At 39.7% G+C, this 19094-nt stretch overlaps 1 protein-coding gene across 5 annotated transcripts in view; it reads left to right on the forward strand.

Annotated features, from left to right (window-relative positions):
- The first annotated feature begins 3115 nt into the window (after nt 1-3115).
- The window catches only part of LOC113035696 (rap1 GTPase-activating protein 2), a 93733-nt gene continuing 77754 nt past the window's right edge, over nt 3116-19094 (forward strand). For 3 of the 5 annotated variants that reach the window (XM_026191325.2, XM_080288460.1, XM_080288461.1), the window contains exon 1: nt 3161-3249. In XM_026191325.2, coding sequence (XP_026047110.2) covers nt 3209-3249 — 41 coding nt within the window. In that variant the 5' untranslated portion in view covers nt 3161-3208. Of the gene's footprint in view, nt 3250-15981; nt 16349-19094 lie in introns of those variants that run through there. The other 2 variants (XM_026191323.2, XM_080288465.1) reach the window with 2 other exon arrangements.

A 19094-nucleotide genomic window follows, 5' to 3' on the forward strand; every position in this document is an offset into this window, starting at 1 on the left:
CTTTCAGTGACAAGATGATATTATCTGGCTTTGTCCAGAAACCCCCCAAAATCTGACATGGAATAGTTTCTGCATATCCTCAAGCAAGTGTATTGTGAGCTGTAGTAGAAAAAGATTTGTCCAAGTGAAAAGAATAAGAAAATTATAGAGCGAATATGATTGGGTTAGCTTTGTTTTGTAAAAAAAAAAATACATTTTAAAAATATGAGGCTTTCAAATGAAAGTGTTCCTATTCTGTCATTTCCCAAATTGCTGTAAATGTATTCATTCATTCTCAGCCATTTGCTTAACATGTTTCAATGGATTAAAATAAAATATAAATGCACCATATTGGATGGGCTATGGAAAAATGTGTGCTGATGGGGTAAACCAGAGGTAAAGAACCCGCTGCACCAAAAATCTATTGTGATTGTTTTGATTGCAAGAGGATCATCACAGTTTCCTCTAGTTTCTTGCACAAATTGTCCCAAAATAGTAGCTCAGTGGTCATACAGCTTCAGAAAGTGTGACGGTTTCAAAAACAAGTTATACCTCAGCCCTGCAGCCAACAGGTTTAACAAGGTGCAACTCTTACTTTGAAGGCCAAAGATCTCAACTTCAGTTTGTGTTGCTCCTTTTACATTTGCACTACAGCTTGGAGAGCAGCTAGCCAGTGTTTGCAGACGAGTTTTCCACTTTAATTTAAACTACTCGCCCCAATATGCTAGCGGTAAATAAGCAATCACAAAGGGCGGTGGTTAGTCACAGGTCTCTGGACCTTTGTGACTGGGGCTTTAGCAATCATTTTCTGTTTTTGTTATAAAGGACGTATTAATTTAAATCAAGTGGTTACATTGAGCAAGAGCTTTCAGCTTCCACTTGCAACCTGTGAGGTAAGCTGTAAAAGCTTTGGCCACTGTTGTAGTATTATTGCACTATTGCCTGCTGTCAGGTAATACTAATTTTTACTTCTAACAAGTGGCTGATGGTCATTGACTGTGTGACTGTAATCTTATTCACTTGTTCCATGATTGTCACATGTTCAAACTGGCACGGACAGGCAAGTTAAAGTCACGTGGTTGGCGGTCACGTGTCTCAGAGAGACAAAGACAGAGAGAGTGTCAGCAGCATATATATGTCTGACTATATAATTGGACAAGAAGCTCCTGGCATGTGCCATAACCTCACCCTGACAAGACTCAGACATTTTGCTTGTTAGCAAAGCTCACAAAGACAGATTTAGGCCTTTGGGGGTGGGGGGACTTGTTACTGTGGCAGACAGCATGCAACACTGATACCCGCTGTCATATACCAACAGCAGCCAAAGCTCTTCCATCTTCCATCACAGAACATTTTCCCTCATGCATGTATGTAATGGCAGTAAAGTGAACCATGCAGTAACGCCATGTTCCATGTTAAACTTAAGAGAGCTGAAATTAGTTTGTTTATATTTCCCACCATTTTTTTTTTTAAAAAAAAAAGAGGAACAAACAGCATCACTGCAACTACTTTCTGTTTGCATAATGCGCACAGTGTTGGTTACAGTGGGCCATAACAGCTAATCTTATCACAACCTTTGGCAGACCTCCAGCCAACACTTTCTAAACTGGTTTCCAAGGCAACCCCAACGAGCAGGACCAATTAGAACTGACAAAGGATCCGCAAGCATTAAACTGCCTGGAGATTAAAGGGAGAGACGGCAAACTCAACAAATGATAGGTGGGGTATGTCTTTATGATGTGTGTGGTGGGTAATAGGGGAGCACAGTGACTTCAGAAGCACCTGTAGGCTCACTTGTGTCTGCTTCAGTCTTTCCATTGGGGGGAGCTGTGGGGGTGAATTTAATTAAACCAATTTCAATCCTTCCTTCTCCCTATTTGGTTTCTTTCTCTGTAGGACTGCTGGGTGTTCATGTGTCAGTAGGGCTGCAGGCAGGAAACCAGATCAATAAGAAATACTTTAGAGAGATCAGTGTGTGGTTATTTTTTTTTGCTTTTTTTGCTTTTTTGTTTAGGGCCATCAGTCGAACACTGTGGCCTCTGAGCTGCACATCAATCACAAACCATGCTGTTTGTGCAGGGAGGTTTGTGTGTGTTTGAGATTGATTTGACAGCCTTTGTACTTCAGCAGGGGATCAACTTTACTGAATAACTGACACCCATGGTCGCCTGGTGTTGGTAGGTTGTTGGATTTCTGTGTCTATTGGGGTTCAAATGCGTGTCACACTTCTAAATCGATGACCTTTCCTTTAAACCCTTTTAGTGCGCGCCTGTTTAAGAGTTTTATTCACGGAAACAGTAACCATGTGTTCGAAATCGAAAGTAAGTGTTTAATGTAAAAATGTCAGCTCAGTGCACTCACAGACCGTGTGAGAATCATTGACATCAGCCCGACACTCCCTGGTTTGTGATGTCCCTTTAAAATAAATTGAAATCTTATCTTAGCATTTTTTCTATTGCCACATTGGTTTGTAAAACCAAAGTAAGGGATGGATGTGACTGACCACACGCACAATGTGTCCACTAGTCAATCATGTTGTCACAGTCTGGCGGAGGACTGTATGTATTGTGTAGCGTGGACCCAAAACGCAGACACGAAGGAACTTGGACCAAAACTTGACTATCAACAAAAAGCGAGCCGTTTAATATGGCTGATAAGAAAGTACAAAAACAAAAGGCAGATGCACACAAGAAAGATCCTAACTAGACCTAAACTGGGAAAACTAAATGCTAAACACAAAAGGTAAAGAACAAAACCTTGAACATTGCAAAAAAAAACCCTAAACATGGAAAATCCTGGAAACAATTCATATCCTTTTCCAACAATTATTTCTTTGATCCTGTGGTCCATCCTTTCTGCCTTTGCCAAAACAAACATTTGCCTTAATTTTATTTTCAGCTCGAGTTTCTCTTCCGCTTTTTTGTTTATTTATATATTTTTGTACCTTTTCTTAATAAGATTGGAGGAGATTGGGTGTAGTCCTCTCCATGGTAACGCTGTTTCCCATTCTTGCACTCACTGTCGCTGTCTCTCATCACATAATTCTGCCCTACCCTGTGCTTTATCGCTGCGCCCTCTCCCTATATGCGCTCTCCCCTTACCCTCCCCTTCTCTCTCTCTCTCGCTCCTTGTCTCCCTTTCTCTCTCACATATGCACACACACATACACTCAACCTCTCCTCTGGTCCACTGGTCTCCTGCTAATGCTGCACCGTCCACTGACTGCGAGATGTTCAGTCCAGCTTGTAAAGGCTCTGCAGGGGAGCCGAGGTAAGGCTTTCACCCTCGTCTCTTCTGGAGCTGAGATGTTACTGCTGCTGTTGTTGGCTGCTGACAACTGCTAACTGAGAGCCAAATGCCTGATGGGAAGAGCATTAGTGTGTGCGTGTTTGTGTGTGTGCTGATTTGTGTGAGAACTCACCAGCTGGAGTAACGGGCTTTTTGTTTGTTTTTAGGTTAGGTCTGGCACTTGTGATCTGCATACACGCACACAGCAAAGGGAAGTGATCTTACTTCCTTTGATATTCATTTATTTGTGGTCTTTTTTATGTCTTCTTAAACTTAGGAGTATGTTGTTGTCTGCATGCATGCAGGGAGTCCGCTGAGAAAGAGCCTTTGGAAATCTGATGGCACGCAGATATTCTTCCCTCCAATGCAGCAACAGTGCTGCAATGTCTTTTTATGGTGGTGCACTCTCTGGCGGTTTATGACACCATGTTGTGTTTATGTGTGTGTGTGTGCGTGTTTGGGGGATGGTGAGTGGGGTATGAAGTTCTGCATATGTGAGTGGGTGGACAAGAACAGTGCTTCTTAATATTTTCATAAATTCATCTCACTAACATTCATGCCACAGGAGGAAATCCAAGGCAAGCGATAGACGCTCAGTCATTCAAACACTCTTTTATGAGTAGAAGAAGAGGAAAATAGGAGCACCTGAATCATTTCTGAGATGTTACTTTCTGACCTGTGTGTCAGCCAACAGGTACGAGTCTTAATGTACTCATGAATTTTCCAACAATGTGCTGGTGGTGCTCATGTGTGTATACATCACGGTGTATGTGTCCGAGTGTAATATGGAAATGTGATCCCTGCTGAATGCAGTGCTAAAGGAGAAATGCAATAATAATATTAAAACCATTACTCTTTGTCCCTAAGAAGCACTGCTTGTTTATAACATTAGGCTCTCAAAACCTTTCAAGACATCTCACAAGCATTGTGCTGTAATAGTAAGGAAGGAGTAGATATGCAAGCGTCATCTGATGAAGAAATGTGACGCATTTCTGTTGTTCCTGCAGGATACTTTGTGAGGTGCAAGATATTATGTGCCTTTTGCGTGCTGCTCAGATGGAGGGGGTGGGGGGGTCCTCTGGTGAGATGCTCTGTCCTGCTAGATTTCACTATCACCATGATGGCACTCTGGGAAAAAAGTTATGGCAGTTAAATGTGTCAGATGTGGACTTACAGTAGATGAGGGTTTTTTTCCATGATGTTTTGCTGCTGAAGGGTATGTCTTTAAAAAAAAATAATTTTTTTAAATTTCACATCCCTGAGTGAAAGCAGAGACACCAGTGCCCAACACACAAAAGCTCCTTGGTTTGAGAGGGCACGAATCCCTGCCATGGTTTTGTCGGTAAAGGCGTCTGGTGTAAAAAAAAAAAAAAAATCTGCCAAAACTAATGTGTGGATCCATCTGCTGTGGGGACCCCTTGTGAATAAGGGAACAGCTGAAAGACGCTTTGGCAGCAGTGACACCGTCACAGTGTTGCTTTGGCCAAACAGTAATCCAAACCTTATTTTTTTAAAAAAAAACACAGAAGAGAAAAGCAGCAAATATTTTATTTCTTCACGTTTTTGTTTATTTAATGATTACAGTTCTACTTCTGTGTATACTTTAATCTGTACTCATTTAGTGTACTACCTTCTGATTCAAGTTGGGTGGCCAAGATTCATACCCCCAGCTCCTCTGACTGGATAAACAGTTAAGACGATGGATGGATGGATGGATGGATGGATGGATGGATGGATGGCCCAAATCTACAGTTACTGTATGAAGATTTGGGCCATGAAGAATTATAGGACCACTGGGTAATGCATTTTTGTCATGTGCCTTCAGCTGAACCCCTCCACCCCCAGCCCACTCCAGTTATGAATGGTCAGTGATGGCAGACTTTGGGATATTAATAGCTCTGGAGCTTCAGAATCGTCACATCAACCAAAAAGAGACTCTTGACACAGCAGTCCCAGACTAAAGCGCTTTACAAATCACAGTTCTGCTGTGTCAAGTGGACGACTGGTCCTGCTGGCAGCATTTCACGCAATCTGCTGATGATTCAGTTCAAAATGCATGATGGCTAATCTGTACCTCTCAGGTGGAGTGAATCCAGGATTTGTCCCATTTTCTTAGAGCAAACACACCCTGCACACGGTGCATGCAGACGAGCTTACAGTGAGTCAGTGTCAGTCCTTTACATTTAGGAGTTTTTTTAACCTTCTTTTAAAACAGTGTTCAGTGTGAATAGTTACTGCGTTTTGTTCATCTGTTTTAATCCCACTGGATTTAAAAGGGTTTATTTATCATGTTGCCTGTCTCATATCTTTTGTCCCCGTATTATCTTGAGCAGTCCACTTGACGGCTGTTAAAAATCAACCAACACCACTCAGAGACTTTCTTCTATCCTCACATAATTCCTGTCCTATTGTCTCTCATCTCCTCCTTCCTCTGCCCGTCATCATCACATCTATGAATCCCTCAATCTATCAACATTTCACATTCCTCTCTCCCTTTCTCCCTTCTCTCTTTTTTCCCAAAAGCTTTGGAAATACCAAGATTTCTGCACTGATTACTCACCATGTGTACGGATCTTCACCCGGGTCACAGCCATCGATAGTCTCACTAAACCAGGGGTGGGCAACTCCAGGCCTCGAGTGCCAGTGTCCTGCAGGTTTTAGATGTCCTTGATCCAACACAGCTGATTTAAATGGCTAAATTACCTCTTCAACATGTCTTGAAGTTCTCCAGAGGCCTGGTAATGACCTTATCATTTGATTCAGGTGTGTTGACCCAGTGTGAGATCTAAAACCTGCAGGATACCGGCACTCGAGGCCTGGAGTTGCCTACCCCTGCACTAAACTAACACATATTCATCCCCATTTTTTTTTATTAGAACACTTGAGTAATAACCCTCATTGCAACCTGTAAGAAGTCAACTTGAATTCTTGAACTGAATAATTGATAGACCCTTGTTTAGCAGCACAGTATATAGTTTCCTGTGGCGGTTTTTTGAGATTTGCCAATTTTTTCACCCTTTCTTCCAAGATGTTCCTAAGTTTCATTTACTTTTTTGGTTTTTTTATATCTCTTTTAACCATTTGGTGGTGTCCTCTTTGTGTGTTTAGGGGAATTTTTCCTTACTGACCACAATACATTTAACCCCCAACCATGATGATCCCTCCACCACGCTTCACATTGTTCACATTGCCCTTTCCCCTCAAACGTGGTACATACATTCTCACCAAAAAGATCACATTTTGGCTCATCAGCATTTTCCAGAGAGGTCTTTAGCACACATCTGATATTCTCTATGTTTTGTTTTGTTTTGTTTTCCACTGAAGAGTAGTTTTTGCTTAGTTGTCTTTCCATTAGCACTATTTTTATCGAGCGTTTTAAACGAGTTACATTGATAAGAGTTTTCACCTTCTGTAATATTTGTAGGATGTGTTCCTCAGCAGAGTAACAACAGTCCAGGGTTCCTTCCATTTGTACACATTTTGTTCACTTTTTGTTCTTTTTTTGTTCTAGAAATCTTTTTGTAGCTTTTTCCAACTTTGTGCATTGTTGTAATGCATCATCTACCCAGACTCAGACATTAACCAGACTTTGTGTGCATTTATTTATAGCGAGGGGCGATCTCATCTCCCTAGCTTTTAGAGAAGTTGTTGGCACAAAGATTCCCTTTTATTAGCATGAGTTCAAATTCAAGTCCAGCTATGTTATTTTTTTTAATAGAAAATGGTTTTATAAAATTGAGGCTTAGATGAAGATCAGACCGAAGTTGATCAAAAAACTTGTGATTCCAAAAAGTGTTTCGAGACTGAATTTTGCACCTTTGCTCCACTCGAACTCAGTTGTATTTTACTATTTTTCCATCGTGCTTTGGTTACAGTTGAGAATTATTTAGCCCTCAGTAAAGAACGATTACATTCTTCCTGTTTATTCCCTTACCTTCTTTGCTGATGAGATCAGCGCACACTTTAATACAGAAACACATGAGTCATCAGTTGCAGAGGGGATTTGCGTTAAACTTCCTCAGCCTGTGTTTGTATTTGTGTGTTCCCATTTAGTGGAAAATGAAATGCTGTGAGGAAATTGCCATGTTCTTACAGCACACCTGATTAAATTGCTTTTTTGTAGGCTGAGCAATTGCACTTGCCCCTGGTTGGTGTCTGGTTGTGTTTGCAGAGCCTTGTGTGTTTGGCATCAGGGACAGAAACGGGAAGTATGTGAATAAGTGGATTTTCTTTTTTCTGGTCAATGTTGCCGAATAATGGGATTAAAGAAAGGAATGATAGCACTGTGTCACCCGTGGGTGGAGGAGGCGCAGCACGTGCGCACATGTCACAGCTTATTAATTTGAGTGCATGAATGTGTGCATGTGTCGAAATTTATGAATGCATGAATGTGCGCCTGTGTGCACATGCGATGCCTGCTGTTTATGGATGTGCGCTCTCATCTCTCAGTGTGGGTGAATTGGAAGAGTGGGTGGATGGGTGGGCTCGCTGTCATTTTTACTAAAATCCACTAACAAAGCGATGAACCATGGGGGGCAAAAATGGGAAAATAAAAATAGAATAGAAGAAAAAAGGAAGGTTTATTGCGCAGAGACCGACTCAAGAAGGAAATGAAAAATATATCTACCTTCTGCATATTTCTTCAATAACAGTTCATATTGAGGGGGTTCCTAATGATCAAATAAAGTTTGTTAGATTTTTATCATATATTCAATAAAGTATGTTATCTTGGGTTCTAAATAAATTCTGTTAGGTAATAAAGTGCATTGAGTTCTATTACTCACCTCATCTGTTTTAGGCAAACACACATCTCCACAGAGGATCCAAAATGTGGAATAATGTTTCAGTCCCATCAAACAATATTTAGTACCTCAGTCACTAGTGCTATTCATTTCACAGTGCTTAGTTCAAAATAAAATAGCATAAGAATAATTTTAATAAGACTTTTATGTACACTGAGTTGGACCCCATTTCACCTTCAGAAATCCCTTAATTCTTTATAGATTTAAGAAGTTGCTGGAAAATTCTCTAGAGGTTTTGGTTCATATTGACGTAATAGCATCATATAGTTTCTGCCCATTTCTGCAGATCTGTCAGCTGAATATTCATAATCCAAACCTGTTTCACCATATCCCAAAGATCCTCTGTTGAATTGAGCCCTGGTGTCTGTATTGGCCCATTTAAGTACAGTGAGCTCATTATCATGTTCCAGAAACCAGTTTGAAGTGGTTTGAGCTTTGGGGCTACACTGTGACTGTAAAGGGACAAACATGGTCAGCAGCAATACTAAAGTGTGCCAAGAAACTATCCCCCACCATTAAAAGCCTAGTTATAGTTGTAGAAGAAAATCCCAGTAGATCAACACTTCCTGAAATACTGAGACCAGCTTGTCTGTCACAAACAGCGATTCAGCATTCAGAGTGACTTAAAATCATCTTTCTTAATGACAGTTTGAACATAAGCCTTGATCATGGCAACATGCATATATTCACTGAGTTTCCACCATGTGTTTGGCTGATTAGATGTTTGCATCAATGAGCAGTTGAACAGGTATACCTACAGTAATAAAGTGGCCGGTGAGTTTAAATGTGTTTTTAAAGCTCGCTAAAACCTTTAAAGGACATCAGCCGAATACAGAAACTCATCACTAGAAAACAGCTGTGCAGTACCAGCTGTGTGCATGTGATATTCAAAGACCAATATCCTATGAAAGAAATCCTATGACACATTCATATATTCTCTGGTAGTCGATCAATAGGCAGCTTTGGTTCTTCTGTGCTCTGTGTGCGTTCTAACAGATGGTGATTAATGTGAATGAGGCAGGAGCCATTAAGCAGAGCATCAGCTCTGTTACTAAATCAGCAACCCTCTGGTAAAACCTCATAAGACTAAGTAACCTATTAGTGGCACAGAATGGGAGGCCGGTTGGGAGGAGGAAGAGAGAGGTAGACGAAGAAAAGCGAAAGGTCTCTCGTGTCTGTCTGTGTATCTCCCCCTTGGGAATCTATCTAATGACTAAATACCTCATTACATGGCTGTGAGAGAGATGAAAGAGAGGAGAAGCGACACAGAAGGAATAAAGATGGAAATGTTGCGTCTCTTGTGCTGTCCCGCTGCCACCAGCTGCCGGGAAGAATTGCTACTGAGAAAGACACGAGGTACTAAAGTGAAATAAACAAAACTCAATTGATGGAAGAGAGAGAGAAAAAACAGAAATTGAATTTATAAAGTCTGAGATAAAAAAATTATGAGACATAAATATGCATTACTTTCACACATACAACACAAACATACTCAGTGACCACTGTGCTGTTTATGTTACAGTTTTTCTGACTGCTACAAATCCAAATGCCGTTTTCTGAATCCAGTGCTGGGTCGTTAATTAATTTATCGCCCTTTTGGCAATTTACACAATTACAATCACTGCTAACACAAAACAAAACAACATTGTTCACACTTGTATACATTTTTTTGAGAATAACAGCATAAGCATGGGTGACACCATAGACTGTATATAAAAGATGGTTGTACCTGCTGAAATGTTACCTATCGGTTTTGCAGCCTCAGCATTAGTGTTTTGGTCAGTACCATGTTATTTGTCATTTATTTATTAATTTGGGAGCCGGATGTGACAACAATTAGGTGATGGGGAAGTACTGTCAGCTAACGCTAGCAACTTTGGTTAGCAAACTATATAAATAAACTGTACAGCTTCAAAGCAAAGACACAAAAATCTGCTACTTAATAAAAGGCTAGAAATTTGCTAACCGAACATGACTAAGAAGTCTAGTTCGATGACTCGAATTGGTAGATGAAGCCTGTAAATCAAAGTAACCACATCACTATCCAGACTGATTGATGAGTTATTTAAAAGTCACCGCCTGTTGCTGGTGTTATGAAGAGTGAAGTTACAATGCTGTGAAAAAACACTTACCTCTTTCATGATTTCTTAGATTTTTGCATATTTTTTGTATTTGAGTAAATACAAAATGATGATACATGATTTCATTTTCTTAAGGAAGCAATGAGTAGCTTCCCCCTTAAGCCTGATAACTGGTTGTACCACCCTTGGCAGCATGAACTACAAATTAAGTGTTTGTGGAGAAATGTTGGTGCTAATTCAGCCACACTGGAGGGTTTTCAAGCATGAACAGCCTGTTTAAGGTCATGCCAAAGCATCCCAATCAGATCTAAGCTCAGACTTTGACCAGGCCACTCCAAAACCTTCATTTTGTTTATTTTGAGTCATTCAAAGGTGGACTTGTTGGTGTGTTTCAAATCATTGCATAGAACATATGCCTATAGATCATTATAATTTCATGTACCAGGTTGTAAATATAAAGGTTTTTTTAGTACTATAAAGTTAGACGTTTTGAAGTCTTGTGGTCTACGGGATTGATGCATTAGTACCATGTTTTTAACTGGCTACAAACATCTGAGAGGCAGAGAAAACTCGTTACAGTGAAAGGAGATTTTTTTCTTCTTATTCCTTTCAAAATCCAAAATGTCCCACACACATTTTTACTGACTGGTGTTTGTAATGAATACTTATACTTAAGTCTTATATATACAGAAAAGGGATGTTTTGATGGGATTATTTTGGTTTTGCCAGCAAAGGGGTTTTATATTGTCTTGTATTGAAACAGTCCTATGAGAAGAAAATATTGTATGAAATTTTTTTTTTTGCAAACAGTTATGAGATAATGGATGCTTTCAAGAAATGGGTGCTTGAAACTGTGAAAACCAAAAAACATGTATGAAGTAAAGACGGTCTTCCTTTCCCCAAAATACATTTTATTGCAGCAGTAAAGTTCAGTTTTAAAATATGTCAATTTACAGGATTGCCGTAGCTTTAAAGGATTAATCATATTGATGCTAGGTTCAGCATCAAGTGTTCTTTCTTTATTATTTCTCACCTTGCTATCGACAACTAACACACAACATTGTAAATGCAAAAAAACAAAACAAAACACACACCCTCTTATCTGTCATGCAAAAAGCTCTGCTTTTTAGGTTGTTTCATCAGCATCATGTTAACAGAAGAGTGTTAGGAAGATGCTGTGAACAGCAAACCTGTGCTGGAATAGTGTTGTGACATTAGACACTGATAAAGGATATTTATAAGATTGCAAATGACTCATGGCCTGTTACACAGATGGCCCACTGGTCTAGCTACACAGTCAGATCAGGCTTTACAGTTTCATGAGCAACAAAGAAAATGCAGGATGTGTTATACCTATGTATATTAAGCTAGTCTTTTATATGGCACAAAGTCCTGCTAGAAACAAGTCTTGCAACTTGGCAGCTATCTTGGAAAAAATCCCGAACATTTGAAGATTTGAGAGCTGAAGTCCTTGCTATAGAAATGAATGGAGATGGTAGGAGTCATCTCTTCAATGTCAGGGTCATAAATTGCATTTATATTAAACTGCCAACAAAATCTAAGTTTAAAAAAACGTACACAAAAAACAAAACAATAAATCTCTCCTTTTTCCAAAGGTTTAAATCACTTTTTACCACTGAACCATATTTCTACTGTGCATATCCAAAGTTTTACAACAATACATTACATTACAATCCATTTAAAGTGGTGTAGTTTATCATAATCTGATTTATATTTTCCAAACATTATATACACTTGATGTGTGTGTATGTGCTTCCTAGGAGGCAAAAGGAGTTCTCCAGGCCTTAGCTAAGTTTTAATTAATACATTGATAATTTATATATTTCTGAGCAAAATATAAAAACGAGGGATGGCTCAAGACTTCAGTACAGTGCTGTACATACAAATTTTGTACATAATCATTTCATGTAGCAACCACTAACATTAATTTCAAATATTTTTTATATGTTTTTATATTTTCGTCATGGGAGCATTGAACAAATGCCATGCTAGTTCATGTTTCTCTACATGATTATTGCAGCAACAAGGAGATATGCCGCCATACAGCTGATACAGTCGTGAACCTTCACTCTGCAGTCATCAGTGCATAAGTGTGATTGGCTAATGTTTCCCATTTTAGCTACCGATGTCACACAGGGATGGGACAATCGCCATCCTTAGCATGCCTCATGTCTCAGGTAGACCACAATTGTCTGAGTGCTATGTCTTCTCTATATAGGAAAATGTCTCTGGCACAACACAGTGCCATCGTCAGTCTTTATTGCTCACACACTGCGTACAATAAAAGAGTTTGAACAAATTAATGGAGTTTAACAGTTACCATGCACTTGGTGTTGTTTGTCAGTTGCGAACACTGTGGCGACCTGATGACATCAGCCAACTGGTTACTGTCGGGTGATGTCACCCAGCCCACTTACAAACATCTGTGGTGTTGTGAATGCACATTTCAGATCTCAAGGATAAAATGAGTGTGTTGCAGAGGAAATATGAGTGTCATAAATATCAGAATTCCACAGTTTTTATAAAACTGAACTTGCAGTTTGCTCTTTCTCAGGCTAACGTTAAACTGGGCACGGTGAAATACCTACAGAATAGACAGATATTGAGTCATCGGGTATTAGATTTAACAAATGAAGCTGTGCGACACTAAACAAAGAGAAGATGATCCTCTGACTTAAATCTGCCAGCAAGTAGTCATACATGCAGCACACATGCAGTTACTTTAGCTCCAGATGACGCTTTATTAAAGCTATTTTTACCAAGAGAAACATGCTTATATTTTTGTGATCCTGTTTGCAGGGTGTGTACTTCACACAACCGCAAAATTGTGTCATCACTATAGTGACAGCTTTTCATGTTCATGTTGTAGTTTTGGCCAAGCAGTTAAGACCTGCAGCAAAGGTCTTGTCACTGGCTTGTACTTTATTTTTTACTTGTCCCTATTTTATCTTTTGTTCTTTAGGTTTTCCGATCATTCAGTAATCTTATTTTCTAACCTGCTATGGCATCATTCTTTTATTTACATATTTTAGGACTATCAATAGAAATGGGGGGAAATTTTAAATTGGTGTTAAAAGTTGTTAGTTTGCATTTGTTCAGGAGGGTTGATTTATCCTGTTTCATCCACAAAAATGTTTTGAAAGTAACATCTGGCTCCTCGGCTGCTGCGTCACCAGCTGCTGTCTAACTGCTCCCCTGTGCTGTTAGGTGCCCACTCATTTATACAGAACATGGATTCCTGATGTGTCATAAAACTTTGTGTGTGTGTGTGTAGCATAAAGACATGCCTCTGTTTTTTGTGCGACACAGTAATTTGCAGCATTTATTGAGCTTGATCTTTCATGATACTGGATACAAAAGACCAAAATTTTCAGAACCTTTAAGGTTTGAGAATCAAAGTATTTTTTCTTTGTCAGTCTGATATTTGCATTTTCTTCTTGCTGCTGTTGTGTTCATGGTTTCTCACATCTCTAAACCACTAGAGGGAGAGTGACTGACAATCTTAAAAGAGACTGAAAGCATGCTGATAATTGAGAATTTAATTGTGAAAGCATTAAGCCATCACATTCAACAGACTTCTAAAGTGCTTGTTTGGTTTCTTGTTCTCACTGGATATGTTATGAAGTGACTGGAAATGAAAGTAGCTCTCTTTGAATACAGAAGGACGTGTTGCCTATTTCAATGTGAAAAGAATAACTGAAACCATTCTTTTCAATTCAACAGAAAAGCCTTGGGGGGAAAATTGCATTTGAAATGATACTATGTCTGTTTGATAGGGTTTTATGTCATTACTTGTATTTATGGCATGCTTTGTGACAGCTTCACTAGTATGGCAGCCACAGAGTGGCTGGATTAGCTACTGTTGAAGACAGCATCTTGTCAAACCACGGCCTGTGAAATTAGAAAGCTGCTATTCAGTTTATTGTTAAGCTGGAACTGAAATAACCTCTTTATTATTTTACTTGTTCCAAATGGTAATTATTCCCCAGCTCCTTATCACCATATCATTATCTATACGTGAACTTTCATTAATGTTCCTGTTGCTGCAAAAAATGTCCATAGTGTAACTTCAGTTGACAAAGGTATGGGGGTTGTCTTTACTAACTGTTACTTAGCCCCATTTGGGATTTACATTTATTTATTTATATATTTTTTACAACTCGTTATTTCAGCCTTTTCTTTTATTTGCAAAACAGGCTCCTTACTTTAGAGAGTTATTATTTGACATCAACACTAAACCATATTTAAACTTTTAAACCTACATAACGTGACCGTCGCTACTGCTTATTTTACATGAAGAGGAAAGACACAAAGAATAAAAATCTAATAATAATAATGATGATGGGTTTACGCATCATTTATAGCGCTATACTCAGGTGTTACAGCGGACCGATGTTAGTAAGGTGTGGTACTTTAGCATCTAGCTAGCACCCACACAGTGCGTCAGCTAGCTAGCTAAAGGTACAGCTACTCTATTTTCCAAGGAGAGAGAAAAGTGTGCGATAACTGCACTCAGAGATGGAAAAAGATGTAAGAAAGACAGAATAGAAGACTAATTTTATAGGTAAGGAGTGGCATTTAATAGACTGGTCATTTAAAGCTTACATGAGATATTGTGCTATAATGTTAAGTTGTGGTAAGTTTGTTTTTTCAACTTTGAGACGTCCTGCAAAACAAATTGAAGTATGTTAACTTTGCTTTAGTCACCTGTCGCATGAAAATAGTGGGCAGTTTAATGCAGGCGAAAAGGGTTGGCGTTTGCAGTACTGTGGTGAAATTTACTCCATAAGGGGCAGTAAACCTCAGAGCAGCTGCCTACACACAAAGATCACTCTTGGGTTCCCCCACCTTTAAAATCCCACTTTAACCCCTGACTATATTAATTTTGCTGTGAGACTCTGTCTCCACACCTACAATGTAGGCAAATAGACCTAGATTCTTTTAAGTGTTTTTCTCTGATCGTGGTCTGCATAACAGAGTTCACTCATCAGAATTAGAATGGCCATATTCTAGTCTATTACTACTATTATATTATAATATTAAAATGGCCCAAGGTTAACTTTCCTTAAAAATAGCTGGTAAAAATGTTGTTTAAGTAGCTGCTTTTGATTTTACACTGCTAGTATATTTAACAGCCTGGACCTCTGCAGATCACAAACACACTGCACATTGAAATTGAACTGTTGAAAAACTGAGGGCTTGTAAATTCTGAGAGTGTCAACTCTGGAGTGAGAAGAAAGGGCGTCAGGAAGGACACTCCCTTTGGCCACAACATGAGAGGTTTCGCTGCAGTCTTTCTGCACAACTGTTGGGCTCTTTTTTTCTTTCCTTCAGAGAAGTGTCAATGCTATGTAGTGCAACAAAAATAATCCAGTTTGACTCCTCTGTTGAGCAACTGGCATATTTTCCATTCAACACAGATTCCTCTGATACACTTCTAATAGATTAGAAATAGGAATGACGCAATAGAAATATAGCTTTTTGCAGCGTTAACCTGAAGTTTCCACAATCCACATCAAAATGCTCGATCAACTTATCAACTTTGCTTATTCAGGGACATTTTTGCATGTGTGAGGGTAAACAAAAAAAGGGGGCAGTGCAGGCAGTTATTGCATTTCCTGTTGGACAGCATGTAAGCAAGAATACAACGTACATGTGTTTTGGTTGTGGTTACTGAGATAGAGCTCGATGCATGTGTAGCCCTTTACACGTGTGTTTGTGTGGGAAACAAACCAGTGGTTGTGGCCCCTCCTCATTTGGCTCCTCCCCTACCCTGCTGAAATATGTGTACCTGTATCTCTCAGTGTGTCAGATTTGAGCGCGGGTTTGACAGACTGTGAACCGATGTTTCAGGAAAGTTGTTGACGGGTCAAGTGGCAAATTGGACAACAGCAGCTGTGGAGAGGCAGGTGAAAAAGAGCAGGGAGAGAGAAGGGAAGGCAAACAGAGGGGGAGAGGGTGAGAGAGGGAGTGAGACAGAGAGCCTGGGTCAGACAGAGACAGACAAAGTGCAAGTATACAGAGAGTGTGTGTGTATATATATATACACACTCCCATAGAGGAAGACTGTCAGCAGAGCACACAGTTCCCAGAGGAGAGAGGCAAAAGAGACTGCTGAGAAGGTCAGACTGACAAAATGCTGAGGAGGAGAAGTGTGTCATTTGGTGGATTTGGATGGTATGTATGCGTTTTCATTCAATGCTCACGTGTGTTTAGGAAAGTTTGCATTGTGCATGTCCATGCTCATATTTGTGCCCATTTACATGCAGTTCTACACTGTGTTTGAATCATTCCCATTGTGCTTTATAATCAGCTGTAGAGTGTGCCAGTTGTTGTTACTGTACAGTGTGCGAATGGGTGGAGTAGAAATGTAAACTTTTTTTATGAAAAGGAAGGATGGGTGGAGGGCTTAGCCTGCTCCTCTGTGTCACACCTCTAACACTTTGTCCTCTGTTTGTCTGTGTTTGTGCGTGTGTGTGTGTGTGTGTGTGTGTGTGTGTGTGTATGATCATTTACAGTTTCACTCTGTGTTGTCTCTGTTGAGGGAGGGATTATATTCAACAGCCGACTTTGTTTCTGCCTGCTGGCAGTTGTGGTTGTTGTTGCTGCTGTGCTGGTAAAGGGACGCAGCTTGTTCTGGTAATGCTCTCCTACTGTATTGGCAGAGGGAAGTTCCCATGATGCAGCGTTAAAGAAGCTGCCAGCAAGCCCATTTAGCACTGAATGCTGTGACACACTCGGATGGAGTGTTTTTGTGCGTTTGGCTCCCTTGCTGCTAGTCATTCTGACACTGAAGCACATCTTCAGAGCACTTAACCTTCCCAGCTGGGCTGATGCAGCATAGGCCAGACAGGCTGCGATAACCTCGAACAGACAGAGCTGAGGAGCAGCAGCAGCAGCAGCTTTGCGTGCAATATGTTGTGTTTTGCAGAAAAAAAAAGCTGGACAAAAAAAAAAAAAGATTTCAGGTACACTAATTTTTAAAAAGAATGTCACAAGTCAATGGTGATTGCGAGAAAATAGAATTAAGTGGTCAGAAGGTTTAGATAAACCACAACTGCTTTAGTTTTGACTGATAATTGGTTACGGGTCCAAGTGCAATTCAAGTACAGTGCAGTCTCATGTACACTATGATAATTCCTCTGCTAGTTAAAATATCCTCTAATGTCTCTCTGTGATACTTCTCTGTTAGAGATCCAGTCTTTTTAATCCTTGGGAAAAAAAATATTTCCCTAAAAGAAAAGTTGTATCAGCATTTTCTTAAATTCTTAAACCAAACAATAATTCCACGTGTTAAAGCTCATGGAATAATGTCTCTAATTTTCTTCTTTTGAATGCTCAGTGTGAGATGAAGGGATATGTTAAGGGGGATTATTTTTCTTTTCTTTTGGATTGCTGTTAGAAATGTACAAGATTGAGTTTTGTATGCTGCTAAGATTAGGCAGGTGTGACGGGAAAATACACTTCTCACAGGTCTGATGATAATGAACTTGCAGCATCCGGTGAAATTCTTGTACATTGTCAGCTGTAAACAAAGAACATCAGCATATAAGTATTTAGATATTGTACAAATTGATTCTTCCGAGAAGTTGAACCCTCTTCATTTTGGGTGTGAGCTTAAATGTAACCGCATCCAGATGCAAACTGACAACATACTACTGTAAAGTTCCTTAAAATGCTGTTTACAGTGTTTTGCTTTTGAGCAGTTTCAAAATCTTAGTCACATTAGGTTTACCTTCTATCTGTAGTATTTAATTATCAGTTCATCTAGTCACAAATTTGAACATTTTTTGGTTCATCACAGGCGCAGATATGGATAAATGGAAGCTGTTTGAACATCTGCTAATCGGCACATTAGTAAATGTAAAATCAAATGTAGAGGTGAGGAGGACGCTGAGCTTACTGTTACCAAACAATGGTGACCATCTGTGACTTTCTTTGGATAAGAAAAATGTACTCACTGGCCACTTTGTTAGGTACACATATTCAACTGCTTGTTAGCATAAATAGCTAAGCAGCCAATCCCATGGCAGTAACTAAGTGCGTTTAGACATGTATACGTGGACATGATGATTGAGCATCAGAATGAGGAGGGTGAGGTGATTTAAGTCAGTTCTATGGGCCTTGCTAATGTAAAGTTCACAGGAGATTGGTCAAATTGCTTTAAGCTAATAGGAATGCAACAATCACTCAAATAACTACTATTAACAAACATAGTATGCAGAAGAGCATACTTCGCTCAGGCTCACTAAAACGGGATGATGTAAGATTGAAAAAAAAAACAATCGATCTAATGATTATTTTTTGTGGATGCAGGGTCTGAATTTTTCCTAAACAACATGAAAGCATGGATCACTCCTGCCTTGTATCAGCATATACGCCTGGTAGTGGCGCTGTAACAGTGTGGGGGATATATTCTTGCCACACTTTGATCCTCTTAGTACCATCTGTGCATGCAACAGCCTACCTGAGTAGCCTGAGCAGCCTACCTGCTGACCTTTATGACCACAGTGTACCCACTGTATCTTCTGTTGGCTATTTCCAGCAGAATAACACACTATGTCACAAAACTCAAACTGTATCAAACCGGTTTCTTGAACATGAGAATACTCACTGTACTCAAATGACCTCCACAGTCACCAGATCTCAATCCGAGCTCAATGGAGCATTTTTGGAATGTGGTGCAACAGGAGATTCACATCATGGATGTGTAGCTAGCAAATCTGCAGCAACTGTGTGATGATGTCATGTCTGTATGGACCAAAAATTGTGACGGGTGTTTCAAGCACCTTGTTAAATATGTACCACAAAAAGAAATTCTGGAGGCCAGAGGAGGTCTAAACCCAACGCTAGCAAGCTACACCTAATAAAGTGGCTGGTGAGCATATATAGTGGTCTGGTGATGAGATTTTGCTCTCATAAT

Source organism: Astatotilapia calliptera, chromosome 14 (assembly GCF_964374335.1).
Source record: "Astatotilapia calliptera chromosome 14, fAstCal68.1, whole genome shotgun sequence".
NCBI classification, from domain to species: Eukaryota; Metazoa; Chordata; class Actinopteri; order Cichliformes; family Cichlidae; genus Astatotilapia; species Astatotilapia calliptera.